Source organism: Sesamum indicum, linkage group LG5 (genome assembly GCF_000512975.1).
Source record: "Sesamum indicum cultivar Zhongzhi No. 13 linkage group LG5, S_indicum_v1.0, whole genome shotgun sequence".
NCBI classification, from domain to species: domain Eukaryota; kingdom Viridiplantae; phylum Streptophyta; class Magnoliopsida; order Lamiales; family Pedaliaceae; genus Sesamum; species Sesamum indicum.
Genome location: NC_026149.1, coordinates 14,604,377 through 14,620,552, shown reverse-complemented (window position 1 = coordinate 14,620,552; position 16,176 = coordinate 14,604,377). Strand labels below are relative to the sequence as shown.

General features: G+C 35.7%; 3 protein-coding genes across 3 annotated transcripts; 1 reads left to right on the top strand and 2 right to left on the bottom strand.

Annotated features, from left to right (window-relative positions):
* Positions 1,423-3,194, top strand: LOC105162648. The gene is made up of 3 exons (XM_011080730.2): positions 1,423-1,632; positions 1,777-1,982; positions 2,936-3,194. Exons 1-3 carry the CDS (start codon positions 1,534-1,536, stop codon positions 3,111-3,113), a joined length of 483 nt encoding a protein of 160 aa, XP_011079032.1. The 5' UTR covers positions 1,423-1,533; the 3' UTR covers positions 3,114-3,194.
* On the bottom strand, positions 5,660-7,009 carry LOC105162647 (STOREKEEPER protein). Its single transcript, XM_011080729.2, has one exon. The coding sequence runs from the start codon at positions 6,945-6,947 to the stop codon at positions 5,859-5,861; it is 1,089 nt and encodes a 362-aa protein (XP_011079031.1). The 5' UTR covers positions 6,948-7,009; the 3' UTR covers positions 5,660-5,858.
* Positions 13,100-15,923, bottom strand: LOC105162646 (bet1-like protein At4g14600). The gene is made up of 4 exons (XM_011080728.2): positions 15,723-15,923; positions 15,492-15,615; positions 14,232-14,288; positions 13,100-13,607 (listed from the first exon to the last, which is right to left on the bottom strand). Exons 1-4 carry the CDS (start codon positions 15,743-15,745, stop codon positions 13,446-13,448), a joined length of 366 nt encoding a protein of 121 aa, XP_011079030.1. The 5' UTR covers positions 15,746-15,923; the 3' UTR covers positions 13,100-13,445.

Sequence of the window (16,176 nt, the reverse complement as noted above, 5' to 3'; positions counted from 1 at the left end):
AACCCAAGAACCATTACTGAAATGGTTTTATAAAAGTATTCCTAAAAGGAATAATAGTTCCTAAATATATTCCAACTCAAACTAATGCGTACACCACTATGTGTTCTAAAAAATACTCCTACAACATTTATAAAAGACCATTCCAAATAAATAATCAATCGTGCCTAATAGTATTTCAAAAAATGCACACAATACAATTACAATGATTATTCCTAAATATATCATCATCTTAAATAACAACAGTTTCAAATTTCAGCCGAGCATATTCCAAAAGTCGTTCCAAAATTATAACGATTTTATTTGTACAGCCATTCCAAAACGTATCCAATGTGTTCCAATCAATCAAATCAATTTTTCATATTCAAATACACTATTAGGATCAGTCAAGAATAATGTGGCACAATAACCGTTTCAATTTAGGAACAGTCCTGCACAAATCGTTCCTAATTATTAGGAACGACGTCTATAGCGACGGAACGTAAATTATTTCAAAATCCACTTCAAATTGATTTCTTCAATTTCCATCCGTTTCAAAAGATAAGAAGAAATCGTTCATAAAATCCACCCCTAAATTTCATATATTTTTTTTTTTTTTTGTAGTGTGTGAACAATATAAACATCAAATGTAATTTGCTACTTGGTCCAAATTTAGGTGTAAACGGATTTATAATATATTTTGACCTAATCCATATATATATTTATAGTAAAAGTGTAATTAATTATCTGAATTTGCTTTTGGATCCCAATGATATAAATGAAAATTACTATTGGTGTAATTTAATTTCCCCCTAAAGGAAATATTAACTAATTATTAAATGTAGTCACTTCCAATATTTGAATAGATTAATCCATAATTATTTGGAAACTTATAATGGAATTAACGAATTTTTAATCAATCTATTGACAACCCTAATTTATCACATATAATGCATCCCCGTTCTTGTTAATTTTCTAGACATACCTATGAGCACACACAATTTTTTTCTATTTTTTTGGGGTTTTCACCGCAGGTTTTCTCATTTCACATTGGAGATGAAACTAATCATATTCGAAACGGGAACGAACGAGTTAAACCCGAGTTAAATTCCCATCAATAAGTGTGGCTTCAAGATTTCGAACGCGTTTATTGCTGTTTAAATCAATATATTAGGAGTCAAAAACCCTAATGCATATGCACCCAACATCAAAGATGCCTAACCTGCAGTAGTCACACTACTCCTTAGTTGTTTTATACCCTACTTTACTTCTTCCTCTATGGAAAGAATCCCCCCAAACAAAAGAAGGTTAAAGTAGGTATAAAAGCAAAATAAAGTCACCATTCTAGTGACAAAAGAAGCTTTTTCAAGAATATTTAGGTATAATTATTTATTAATAATTCTATTCATATATATATATATAGAAGTCCCTTGTTGCCCTATGTCACATTTCATTTGTCATATGATCTATAAAGGTGTTCTTGAATAGGGTATAGTTTATTACATTCTTGTTCGTCTTGTCCCTCAAGACCCCACACACATATTCTTGAGGGAGAAAATGAATAAATTTATAGGCATTTTTGCATGTCTCCTGATTGTGGCATTGGATGTCACTGCTGGAATTCTTGGAATCAAAGGCGAGGCCGCTCAAAATCAGGTGTTTTTTGCGTTTCAGATAGTGTTATAACAGTCAAAACACACACGGTCGGTACCATGTTTGTTAGTCATATAAGTGTAACACATCGGTTTATGCATATCGCTGTCTCTTTCTGGTACTGAATTTGTGTTTGTTGATCGTTAGGAGAAGCATTTGAGGCTGTGGATATTCGAGTGTAAAGAGCCGAGCCACGAGGCTTTCGTTCTAGGCGTAGCTGCCGCAACCCTTCTTAGTTTGGCTCATGTTCTTGCCAATTTGCTCGGAGGGTGCAGCGTCTGCACTACTCAGGAGGAGCTTCAGAAAGCAGCCCCCAGCAAGAAGTTGTCAATGGCATGCCTTGTTTTCACATGGTACTCCTCACACCTTCCCTTCTCTTCTTGTCATTGCAACGCCGTATGAATTTATATTTACATATTTAGATTTTTTTTAAAAATGCGAAATCATATTTTTTTTCCATAATCATTTTCGAAAATTCATCATTTATACCTGAATCTTTTTTTTTTCTTTCTAGAATTTGGATAAAAAATATTAGATCTTAGTAAAAACATTACATAAATTTCTAATTTTACCCATTATATAATATTTTCTTATAATAATTTTGTACTTATAAGGGAAAAAACGTAATGAAGTTAACCTCACTCCCTATATATATTGCACTTATCCCCTTACAGTATAAGAATATACATATAAATATTAAATGAGGAGCATAATTGAAATTTTATGTATTTTTTTTTATTGATGTCAACATTTTTCATCTAAATCCTAATGGAAATGGGTCAGATGTAAACGGAGAATTTTCAAAAGGGATGTAAGTATAATTTCGAAATATTTTTGGGAAAAACTGTAATTTCATAATATTTTAGAAAAGGTCTTATTGTAATTACCCCTATGTATATTTATTTTTGGTTAAAATCCAACAAAAGGTAATAGAAATGGGGTGATTTGAATTAAAGAATTTGAAATCAGGAATTTATAAATCTTGAAACCTTGACTAACTGTCATTAGAACTATTTTAAGTTTATTATAATAAATTTCAAATCCATCAAAATATAAGCATCATCCAATTTCTATATGCACCCCAAATCATTACTTGTGAATACAAATTAACTTCATCTTCAAAGATGTACTTGAATCAAATTACTGAGGGTCCAAAAATGAAAATCTCAGATGGCGAAAAAAAAAAAAAAAAAGATTTCATTTTTAAAAATATTTTTCTTTATTTTTAATATTCTGCTTTCTCTCTCTCTTTTGCTGATGACAATAGGCTGATATTTTGTGGGTTGTACGCATGTAATATGTTCAGGATCATCCTGGCGGTTGGTCTATCTATGCTGGTGATGGGAACAATATCAAACAACAAATCAAGGGCATCCTGCGGCTTCACGCACCACCATTTCCTATCTACTGGTGGGATTTTGTGCATGGTCCACGCCGTGTTTGCCGTTGCCTATTATGTTACCTCCACCGCCGCGCTCCCTTAAAACCGGCCAACATGTTTCCTTAACTCCCCCTTTTGTCTCCTAACTTTACCTGTTAATTAATTGATCCAAACCCAAATTCTCGTTTTTAACTAAAAATGACTCGATTCGTTTCAACTTTTTCATCACTCGTTTCCTTGGATAATATTCGATCATGTTCCCGATCTCCTGAGACTATGTCTTGGGTCGTAGTTTGATTTTTGGGGTGTTCATGTTGTCGCGATTATTATCGTTTGCATTTTGTTCTTGAGAAATTATGTCGCGGGTTTGTTAGGTGGTGTTTGGCTAATTTTGTCTGAAATTTTAGATTAATTATAAAGACTATTTCTGTCTGAAAATCATGTTGTGTGTCGTTACCATGCTTCTTGTTAAACAATTCAAGGTTTCTCATAGCATGTTCCAGGTGACTTTTTTTTGGGGTAAAAGAAGGTTTAAGTGGCTTATCTCCTATTACCACCACGGGTTAGGACATGCCCTAAAATTATAGGACTCTTTAAGGGTACTTAACATTATTCCCTATCAGTACAACCTTATAAAGAATATCGAAACTCATCTGACAAATTTCTATTTGGCAATTGAGAAGCAAGATACTGCTATCGATAATGCTTATGATCTTAAGAATGAGGGCACTGTGAACAACATTTGTACCTCTGATTTTAGGCCAAGATCTTACATCTAGCTCTATAATTTTAGGAATATCATAGGATTTCTGTCAGAAGATGACCATCAAAAGATACCATCGAACATTAACTGTTTGGTCTGGCATCCAGAGATGACAGGATAATATGAACAGCCAACAATGGGAAGAAACGGGTAACGGGCAACCGACCATCATGCATCAGAACAGTAGAGCAATATAATGCATAAATCGGCTGTAAGAATCTAAGAAAAACCTACAAACAAGACGCAGATAATAGAAGAGAACGTACATGACCAAGCACGAGAGCAAAGTTGCACGTAGAGAGAACTGCTGAAAGCTTATGCGTAAAACATGACAGATATCCAAAAACAAAGGGTAAATTTGATAAATAAATCAAGCCAAGCAAGATATCATCGATGCAATGTTGCAAGGTCTGTTTCCGCACCTTAGTTTGTGAGAAAATTCTTTCCAGAATGGCTCTCTAAAGCTGGAACGCTATCGCTCAGCTAATCACAAAACCATGAACCAGAGCAACAGACGCTGGGTGCATATGTAATTGTGAGCATGGAATCTAGAGATAATCAGTTTGCTAGGCGGCTAAACTTCAGATCGAACATGCATTGAATTGCACATAGCTTTCTGGAATCATCAAATCAGAAACTACAACATTCATTAATGTATATCGTTAAGTATACAACTCATCTTTTCATAACGCTAGCTTTGCTGCTCATCGTTTTGTCGACTGGCACTTCCACATAGTTAATTTAATTCACAAACTCAAAATTTAGTCAGTCACCAGAAATAGAAACTCATTTAATTCGCAAAGGATCAGGTCAATCAAAGAACACGTTTTGTTTCATGGAATATTGGTGTATTGAATTCAAAATGATCAGTTTCTTTAAAATGAATGTCAGAAATGAATGGAGTATGAATTAAACATTGGACTCTAATGTCACAAACCGAGAAAATAAGTCCATCCTAAGCATCAAAGTTCTTCATGGCTCCACTCATACCATATAAACTAGTGAAGTACGACTGTATCAATATTAAGGGTAACAACTTCTCATTTAACAGGCAAAATCAGACGTAAAGTAATGAAGTTGTATAAAGGGAGCAACTGCATAAACAACCTGAACTCAGACCAAAAGGATTTTGAAGCTCTGGGTGTTGGATATCTAGTCATTCTCCACACAAATAACATATATTATATCAGCAGGCAAAGGGATTTTCATGGAGAAATGTGTTTTAGCCAAGTTGGACTTGTTTATACACCATTACAACATACAATCAGCTTAGTCTTTATAGATACATTGGCAACTAAAAGTAGGCAACAGATGAGAAACCGGAGGAGGAGCATTTATTTTATCCCCATGTCAAAATCACATAATATCAAACACGTAAAAAAAAGTTAGTTGGACAGATAGGATTATTCTAAACAAAAAAGGTAAACAGCCCTTAAGAAGGTAAAGTGATCTCAAACCACACAGCAGGCGGAAGTATAATCCAAGAAAAGTGTAATACAAAGCCTAAGCATCTTTAGGCAATATAATAATGGGGTAACAAACAAAATACTTCAGGAACCACCTTGCAATCTGATTTAAGCAGTAAAAACGGAACGAGACTTTATTTATAACCTATTTATCACCTCGAGTGCTTTAAATGTAATAAAGAATGGGAAAATCCAAGCAAGAAGGTAGTTCTATTATCCAAAACAAATTGTGTTGCTTTAAAGATCTTGATGACAAGATTCCACAAAGATTCAACATTTCTTACTCATTGGCATTGAAGGTACCATGGGATTCAGCATATCGTGCCATCATTTTATGTAGGATATGCATCAGTCAGTTATAAGCCAAGCAATGCTATCTACTTATTTGACAGAATTGCTATAATAAGTAGACGGCACAGGTAACACGTCTCAACAATTTTTATATTTAAAAAACTGAACTCATCACCAAAACAAAGATTGCTAGACTACGAACATAGCATCCAGTTGGACAGAATCTTAAAAGCTCCATTACCCTAACGAAAAGAAAGATGCAGCCCACAACTTAACTCATATGGATCAAGAAAAATATGAACTTGTGACTACAAAATTATACCCCTATTTACTGACCGAAAGCCATCTTTACTTGTTCTGTCATCAAAGCTAACATCTTGTAATTTAGCTCAGCCTCGGCCGCAATCAATTGCTTCCATTTGTCATCCAATTCCTTGGCCTTCACGCTCCCAATCAAACTCAACCTTTCCCTCACAAAACTCATCCCAGCCTCGGACATCGCCAAAGAGGGAAAGTTCCCCTCAATATTATGAAATGACTCATTTACATATCGGTACTTGGACCAAAAATCCTGCTCTCCACCTTCCTTTTCCTTATTTGCAATCTCTTTCTCGTCCACCCCAATCTTTTCTGCCTTCAGAATACCTTTCTTTGCATTATCACCTTTCTTACCTCCTTCACTATTTCCAACAGCAAAATCCCAGATTTTCTTGGAGAGTTCAAATGTCATATCCTCATGTGGCTTGGAAAACACAGGGTCCAACCCATTCCCACCTTTCTTCAAAGCATTCAAGAACCTCTTCTTCATCCTACTAATCTTAGTTCTCAGCTGATCCCTTGCGAAATCCACCTGCAATTTTCCCTTAACGAAATCGTAAAAAGCCCCCATATCCGCATTCGGGTCCAGCCCTTTTACATTCGTGAAATCAATCATTCCATTCAGCAAAGCAATCTCATCCTCATTACTCCAGAGCCTGGTGATACACCCAACCCCTCCACCAGGGGTGGCAGAGGATTGTTTCTCTCCAGTTCTTGACTTTTTGCCGCTTCTCAAAGACTGTTGATCGCTATCACCTTCTTCATGGGCGCGCTTTGCTGAGACCACAGATGACTTAGCGATGGGCTGCAGCTTGTAATCAGAAGGGGATCCTTCCGAATCAGGGTCAGAATCCGACCCATTTTCTTGAACAATTGATTTCGAACCAAATTTGGCAACTGAGATTGTAGTTGTATTACTTTTCACCTTTTCCTGATCTTCTCCTTCATCGTCAGATGACCCTTCTTCCTCTTCTTCATCCGAAAAGTTTCCCTTTTCTTCTTCAGAAGGGTCTGATTCCTCCTCCTCCGAAGAGGGTTCTTCCTTCTCTTCTTTCTCTTTGGTGGGCTGACGAGAGTGAGAGGGGGCTTTGGGCGCCATAGCCTTCTTTCTTACTGTGTGGGTGTGCTTTGCTTTGTGAAGGAGGAGAAAAGAGCGTCCTAGGGTTTATGAAGTATTTATATTGGTGGTGTTCTGTGTCGCCCTTTCTACGCGTTAAGGTTATTTAATTTAATTACTAAAAAGAATTTACGCCATGTTTGAGTTAGGGATAAAACCAAAGTTATTTATGCAATTTTGATTCTCAAATAATTTATATTATAATTTTGGACTTCAAATTATTATATTTTTAGTGTTTTTAGTCTTTTTGTAAATAAAATCATTAAAATAAATGGAAAAAGTAATTATTTTCCTCCTATTTTAAAGTATTTTTCAAACTTTGGTCCAATGCAATTATTTCTTCCATTTTTCTCAAGTTTCAAGAGAGATTAAATCAAAAAAATGAATTAAATCAAGAGAGTTCAGATTACAATTTGTAGGCCTTCTTGAAACGCGTGTACGAATTACTATATTGCTCGTATACAATCTTTCTTACTGCCTCAATGGAAGTGGTCTGTTGATCCTGTGTCTGTTGAAAATCGTACATGAATTGCATGGTATGACACTATTCTTGATGTTAATGTGATTGAGTTAGGAGATCAATTTGTACACTGTCGTGTAACTGTTAGCGCACTCCATACGAATGTGATTATTACTGTTGTGAATGGTGCCACTGAAATTGTTGAGCAGCGTGAGTTGTGGCCATCATTGGGGGTGCTTGCGGGTCAATGTGTGGATGACCCGTGGATAGTAGGAGATTTTAATGTTGTTCGTGACCTCAATGAGGTGTGTGGTAATTTTGGTGATATCAGATTGGCGATGGATGAATTTAATGCTTGCATACAGGACACGGGATTACTACAAATGCCCATGTAGGGTGAATGGTACATATGACATAAATTGAGTTCGAATTCACGAAGTTTATGAAAGCATTTAGATCGGATGCTCATAAATGACATATGGCTTGAGCGTTTCCCTAACTCATACTATTCAAGCCTCACCCCACGCATCTCGGATCATTCACCACTGGTGCTTTGTGGAGATCGACAACAACAACTGGGAGCTATGTTCAGATTTGATAATTACCTTACTCTTTCACCAGGTTTTATTCCCAGCGTGCAGAATGTCTGGAAACACGACATTATTGGAGTGCCTATGTATGCGATTACACGGAAACTAAAAGCTTTAAAGCCAGTATTCCGACAGCAACAACGCAATATAGGAGATATTTTGGACAATGTACGACTGGTTAAAGGATTCCTTGAGGAAGCATAGATCTTGGTTAGCTCGGATAGACAGAACGACCTCTTTCTACTTTTGGAACACTGTTGTCGTTTGGTATACGCCAAGGCAGCAAAAATGGAACAAATCATGTTACAACAGTGAGCTAAGATGCAATGGATGAAGGATGGGGATTAATGCTCAGCGACGTGCCACTCGGAGAATCTTGCAAATAAATGATGAACACAGGACCACCTACTCAGAGCCAGGAGCGGTTATTCATGAGTTTGTCTCCTTCTATCAGGCTCTGTTAGGCGGAGAAAGATGGAGGTAGGTGATAGATATCCAGTATCTGAGGCCATGGGCTAGACATGTCCTCAATGAGGAGGAAGGGCTTCAGCTCCTTACACCCGTCACTGCAATTGACATCAAATAGGTAGTGTTTGACATTATTGAAGATAAAGCACCTGGACTGGATGGGTTCTCATCGGGTTTTATAAAGTTGCCTGGCCAATCGTAGGTCCGGAGGTTACGAAGGCAATCTTGGAGTTCTTTACCAAGGAAAAACTGCTGAAGCAAACAACACCACACTTCTGGCACTTATCCCTAAGGTACATGCCCCTATGATGGTCACAGATTTTCGCCCTATTTCGTGTTGTAATGTTTTATATAAGATTATTGCCAAACTAATTGTGCAAAAGTTGTGTAGTTATTCGCCTCCTGGTCAGGTCTCCGGCTTAATGTGTATGAGAGTCATCTTATCATCTCTCGATTTGCACAAAAGATACGGGAGCAGCTATTAGAGATGCTCGGCTTCCAGGAAGGGCATCTTCCGATGAGGTACTTGGGACTTCCTCTACTTTCCTCTATATTATCATTAACAGACTGCCAGCCTTTATTATTGAAAATTGAACAACGTATTAAAGGTTGGGAAGGAATGAGATTATCGTATGCTGGGAGGGTACATATTATTAAATCTGTCCTTATGGCGTTAAGTATATATTGGGTTTCTGCATTCACCCTACCTAAAGGTGTTATAAGGGAGATTGAAAAGCGTCTGAGAGCTTTTCTGTGGAAGGGCGCAGGAACCAGTGGATATGCCAAAGTAGCATAGAGGGATGTCTATAGGCCGGTGTTGGAGGGGGGTCAGGGCCTACGGGACATCACTACTTTAAACCGTGCCTTGATGAGCAAGAAGTTGTGTGATGTTATTCGATGTGATAGAACATCAATCTGGGTAGAATGGTTATATAACGGGCAGCTACGTGATTGTTATTCGATGTGATAGAACATCAATCTGGGTAGAATGGTTATATAACGGGCAGCTACGTGATAAATCTGAATGGACGGTCACTAACAATGGGGGTTCGTGGGGCTGGAGGAAACTCCTTCATGTACATCCCTTGCTTCGATCGATGGTAGACTATCAAATTGGTGATGGAAATTCATTTTATTTGTGGCATGACCCATGGAATCATCTTGGTCCCCTTATTGAGAGATTCCCAAAGAGTCCACGTCTACTTGGGCTTCGGACGGCAGGCAAGCTCAATAGTATTATTACAGAGGGGCAATGGCATTGGCCTCTCATTATAGACATGGAGTGCTTGGAGATTTTGTATGCATTGCCAATAATTCATGGCGAGATAGATCGCATTATTTGGCAATTTGAGACGAGACGACCTACAATTGCATCTCTTTACAAGCTATTGGACCCACCGGGACCCAAGGTAGGTTGGTCTTCACTACTCTCGGGTTCCCTAAAGATCCCCAGGCATAATTTCATCCTATGGCTTGCGATTTTGGGGAAACTATCCACAGCTGATAAACCATGGCTATCATACCTAGGCGCCTATATATTATGTGATGAGGGCGCAATGGAGACACATAATTATCTATTCTTTCGATGTCGTTATGCCAGAAGATGCCTGACAATGATTCGGTGGATCGTTCAGTTTGAATGGCCTAATAGAGAGTGGTCACGGGACGTTGAGTGGGCTGCAAGAAAATGGAGAGGAAAACATATCATTAACTTGGCTTATCGTGCACTCCTGGCTGCTTGCATTTACCACATTTGGAGGGAATGAAATTTAGGACGCTTTGAGCATACGGAGCGACCACCGAATATCATAGCCACCGCTATTGTGGAAGATATTAGATAGAGGATTATCAGTTTTATTTATCTCGTTCTATTAGTTCATGTGCGTTATATAGATTATGACGTATTCCTTGGCCTGTCGAAGGAGAAACTACCAGTTGAACACTGTTGTACTGTACAATTTTATTTTATTAATAAAACTTACGTTTACCCAAAAAAAAATAAGTGATAGGATAATTCAAAATTAAGTATAGGATAAAATAACTCGGAATTAATTGCATGTTGTCTACTTTATTTGATGCCCTCTATTATTGAACATATCAAATCAATTTGCAAAGTTTATTCAACTAAAATGTTTATAAATTAATTAAATACAAAATAATTATTTCAAATTTGAGTGTATAAATTGTCATATTGATAATTAGCAAAAAATTTCGAAATTCACTAATTTTAAGTTAACGAACAAAGATGTATTTTTGCATATTAAAATTTTACCCACTGGTGTTTTATTATCCAAACCTAAAAAAATTATTACCATAGATATGTGTCCAAGTTTGGATATAATGTAAAAATATTAGGTACTGAATATGGGTCATAATTATCAAAATAGGTTTTGGGTTTAGGTTTGCGTCTAGGTATTGCACACCAATTGACAGGCCTAACTTGTTGAACCTAAGGTTAGGTCAAGAGGTGAAATAGAGTTACTACGTGAAAAGACAAAAAATGAATAACCTCATTAACTCTCAAATTATCTTATCAGACATTTGGGTGCCAAAACAATATGTTCGACGACCACTTGCAATATTTTTGTCATTAAAATTATATCTAGTATAATGCACAAACACAAATTTAAAAATTTATTTTAATTTTAAAAGTACTAAGATTGAGCTTATCAATATGTGATTAATTCAATATTAATTTATTAACACATAAATGAATAAAAACTGAAGTCAATTGATTGATACGTTTAACTATAGAGGGCATTATAGTGAATATATCATATTATTAAAAGTCAAGAGTATTTTTGTTCATTTTTATTTTAATTGATTATCATAACTATAGAGGGCATTATAGTGAATATATCATATTATTAAAAGTCAAGAGTATTTTTGTTCATTTTTAGTTTAATGGATTATCATAAAGATAGGGGGGGGGGTACTTGAAGGTTTCTTTAGTTTAGAGGGTAATTGAGAAGGTGGTATACTTTAAAGGTATAAAATGTATTTAACCCAAGATTTAATCATTTGTATGCAGAGTATTTGTGTTCCCAAGAAAATGGTATAATGTTGGAGTATTAAGATGATTCGAGACCCATGGGTTCAACCTAACCCAACTAATTTTGGATTGGGTTGAATTAGTTATATTTTAAAATGAGTTGAAATAGATTGGAATTAAATAAAATTATATTTTATATGGTTGTTTATGAATTTAAAAGAGTTGTTGATGAGCCTAATATGGATTCTTAATCGATGCAACCCATAAATTAAAAAAATAAATAAAAATGAACTAACAATCTTCTCTTTTCTCAATTGGGTATACTGACAACTCTTCATACACACATACACACATCACATACACACACAACCCTCTTTCTCTACCCCACAAACACACATATACACACACACACTCACAACTCTCTTTCTCCATATATTTTATATTTTGGATAAATTACAACCTCTCCTGAAGCTTGGGTATAGTTACGAATATCCCCTTGTTATTTGAAAAATTATCAATACCCTTTTAATTTTGACGGTCGTCTAACAATTATCCTATTTTGTTAGTCTCAGTTAGGTTGCCATTTTTTTTTGTGGTGAACTAACCAAATGCCTCTGTGGACAAAGAATTATATTTTATTTATTTTTAATTTTTTTTATTTTTCTATCAACTAAGTGAAAAATTTTTTAATTTTTTTCATCCATTCCGTTTTATTTTTTTTATTTTTTTATTTTTTTAAAAATACAGATATGGCATAGTTAACAATTTTATACCTCCGTCCATGGATTACATAATTCCATCAAACATAACAAGGGAATGCTCATAGTTATGTCAAACCTGAGGGAAGGTCGTTGTAATTCATCATTATATTTTTTATTTAAGTTTTTTTTATTTCATATTACAGCTTATGATTCTGAAGGTGATGAAAATAAAATTTTCCTTTCAACAAGTAGAATTTAGTTGCACGACTTGGTGCTCATTCAAGATGAACATCCAAAATTTTATGAATTATTTAAAATTATTTTGATAAAATATAGTATTTTGTTAGATATTTAGTAGATTTTTTACATTATGATTTAGCTAATGAATCTTAACGTACATATCGTTAGTCAGAAATGACGTGCAATACAAATTTAATCGTATTGCATTACAAGTGAGAGCTACATGTTTTAGTAGTTCAAATATGATCTTTTCTTCTTTTCATTGTAAAATTTTTTAAAATATTTAGATTCAAATTAATAAAATGATTTATATTAACCCGATCCAACCCCAACTCATTTGGACCCATTTGAACTTGATTCATTTCAAATCCAACCTATTTGAACCCAACCCGAACCCAAATCCAAACCCAATCCAACCCGTCCATTTCCCACCCCTAGTTTAATGTAATGAATTATTTCTTGTCATCCGAGTCTGATAAAGACTGCATAACAGCAAACTAATAACAAGAACCCCAGCAACTGAAGCTACAGCATTAGTGTCTTCAGAAGAACCACCCAATACCTCAGGCAGAAGGCTTTTTTTTTATGGAAAGTTTCGCATTTGAATCTAGTGTTTGAGTGTGTATTTGAATCTTGTGTTTGTGAGTGTGTATTGGGTGCGTGAATGTAAAAATTAAAAGAAAAACAAAAGTTACGGCAGTAGTATTAACAAATAACAATAGACAAAAAAGCCTCCTTCAAGCGGCAAACCGTACTGAAGAAAAATGGCAAACACAGCTCTAGAGATCAATTTCGGTAACGCCAAATTAATACATCAGTGTATAATCCCTATGTTTGCATAAAGATTGAGGTAAACCACAACTAAGCTCGTAGTTGAAAGTGTCTTGACAACACTAAAAGAAGAGGCCAAGTAGGTGTAGGTGTATTCCAGCTGCTGCTAAGGGGATTTCACACTGTAAATAACAAATGTTTTACCTAAACTCAACATGTTAATTGTTGGACGAGCACACAACGCACTTCTTTGTATCCTCATCTTTGTGAAAATTTGGCAAAGAAGTAAACAACAAAAAACAGTAAGAGCGCAAACAGAACTACATGCATGACGTGGCTTGATCCTTCCCTTATGATGCTCTTGTTGAGTCTCCTCATGTTGTTTTTCATCCCTGCCTGAGCTTTGATCAATGTCATTTGCTACAAAGAAAAGAAACAGAGAAAGGTCATTCCTTCCCCATCATTGCTTTGCTTCCTAACATTTCAATATCTAAGTAGTAGAAGTACTAATCTCAATAAATCTGTTCAGAAAGCAAGAAATCGAGTAAGAGGAAATTAATGCGAAAAACTCTTTTACTCTGCAAAAGGAAATAAATAAAACGAATCCTCATCAGTTTTTTAAGGACAATTTATCAATTAAGAAAAATTCCTTCTCCTGCATAAATAGGTGCATCAAGAGCGCCTGTTCTTAGTAGATGAGAGGTCATATAACATATCAAAACATTCCCTTCCTCACCCTGATCGTCCACTAAAATGAAGCTTTCTACCTTCACCTTCCCTTGATAGCTCTCAAATGTGGAGCTTTAACAAGTTCACCAAGTTATTTCAAACAGGCTTAGTACGATAACCAGTTATCGCTTCAGCACCTTATTAAACTTGTCAATCACTTGATTCCTCCAGGAAAAGAGGGGCTGTTTTTTTACTAAAACCATAGCTGAGCATATCAGTTCTCAATTTCGTTTTCTCAATATATTTGTATACGTAACAGTTCAAGAATTACTTGAAGATCAATTCAAATTCTGAACTTATGAGTTCATGACATACCAGCTGATTCAGGAAATCATTTTGGAACTTTGCTTCGGTCTCAATTTCTTGAGCTACCTGCACATTGAAAACGTGAATAATAAGACTAGGCCAGTAAAAACAAATTATAAATGGAACAGAGGACTTGTAGCAGGATCTGCAGGTTACATGTTAGCAGCAAAATGTTTGATTTAAAGCCACATTGTTCCTCAACATGCAGTTTACCATAACTCTAAAACAGAATCTTTGGAAAACTTGATAAATGCACGTGGGTGCTTGCACATCGCGAAAGTTCTATAAATAAAGAATTCATTGCCCTAAATCAAAGCTACAATAAAGAAGAAAAAAAAATAACTTACAGGCAAACATCACCACCTAATAGCAACATGCTCATCAACATACTCATTGACTGTAGGGGTTTAATCTAAATTCAGTCTAAACCTTACAAAAGCTAATGACTTGAATGAGGTCTAGATTACAGGATAATTGCTCCTCTAAGTGATGCATGTACAATAAAAACATTCATCAACTCTTATACAGTATCCACAGCTTGCTTGCCAAGTGTCATACTCATGCAACCATTTACAGTGATAGGAGAATGCTCAACAGCAAAACAAATAGAAACAGGAAATGAAAACTGCGAGAAACTCACTAAAGGAAAAAAGTGACCGAAGGCGAAAATTTTAGGGCTTGAACATGAAATAGAAAATGAGCTAAAGGCATCACCAGTGAGCATGCACATAATATAATACAGAAACTAAAATGGGAATAAGGGCAAGAATCAAAGGGCACATGTATGCACCTAACCAACTCGCGATTTGTATTTATCCATTTACTATGTAAATATTATGAGAGTCACCATTTCCAAGTTTAACTACATCATGTATTATTCTCCATATGACCAAGAATCACAAAGTCATCCCAGAAACTAGATTTCGGATCAAAAATTGGAGAAACTAATCTTCTTAATATGCAATATAAAGTCACTTTAGCATACCAGATTCACATAGACATGAAATTAAAGAAAATGAATGGGGCTTGTAAGTTCAATCAACAATTTTTGAGACTCATTTCCATACCATACCATTTAATAATAACCAAATGACTAATATCTTCATGCTAAATTGGGCAATGCAGCATAAACGAGCTACCAATCTTAATCTCCTCCACTTTCAAGCAATCAGTTTGACAGAACCACCTATTCACATAAATTACGAGAATAACACTTTACTGTCTAAAGCCAAAAATAAATAAATAACAATTTAGACCAAAAACAATTACATCACGTAATCGCCGAACTTGCTTGCGAAGACCGGTGACCTCGTCATCAAAATCTGGATCGATTCGCACCTGAACCTCATCCGAATAACCGCCATACGCCGCCGGCCTCGTGCTCAATCCTTCTCTGTGTTCAATTGTTTCAATTCAATCACAGCCACAGGTAAAACTATCCATGACTAAATTCAAAATAATTAGCGGATATGCTTTGTAACAGGGTAATAGTTGAAATACCTCGATCGATACGGGTCAGCCATCGAAAAGTAATAAAAGCGCCGGCTAAAACCGGCCGGAGTTGCTGACGGGAAGTAATTCAACTGAGTAGGGGAGCGGAAAATTTCTCTAACCGTAAACTTCTCCCCTCACTTGAAGAGAAATTGCCTTTTTGGCATCATGGCGACGGGGTCTTGTAAATCAGGTACCACACTATATAAAAGTCATTTTTTATGTTGTATTTTACAGGAATTTGTATTTTAGGTATTTTTTATTTTTATTTTGACCCCTAAATTTTCTAATAGTATCAATTTGATCCTAACAATTTTTTTTCCCTTATGGGAGAAATACTCATGGCTATTCATTCATCAGGCATAATATGCTTTTGAAATAAAAGACTAAATTACCTTTTTCGTCCCATAAAGAAGGGATTTTTCCTTTTTAGTATCACGGTTTATGTGATTTTCATTTTAAT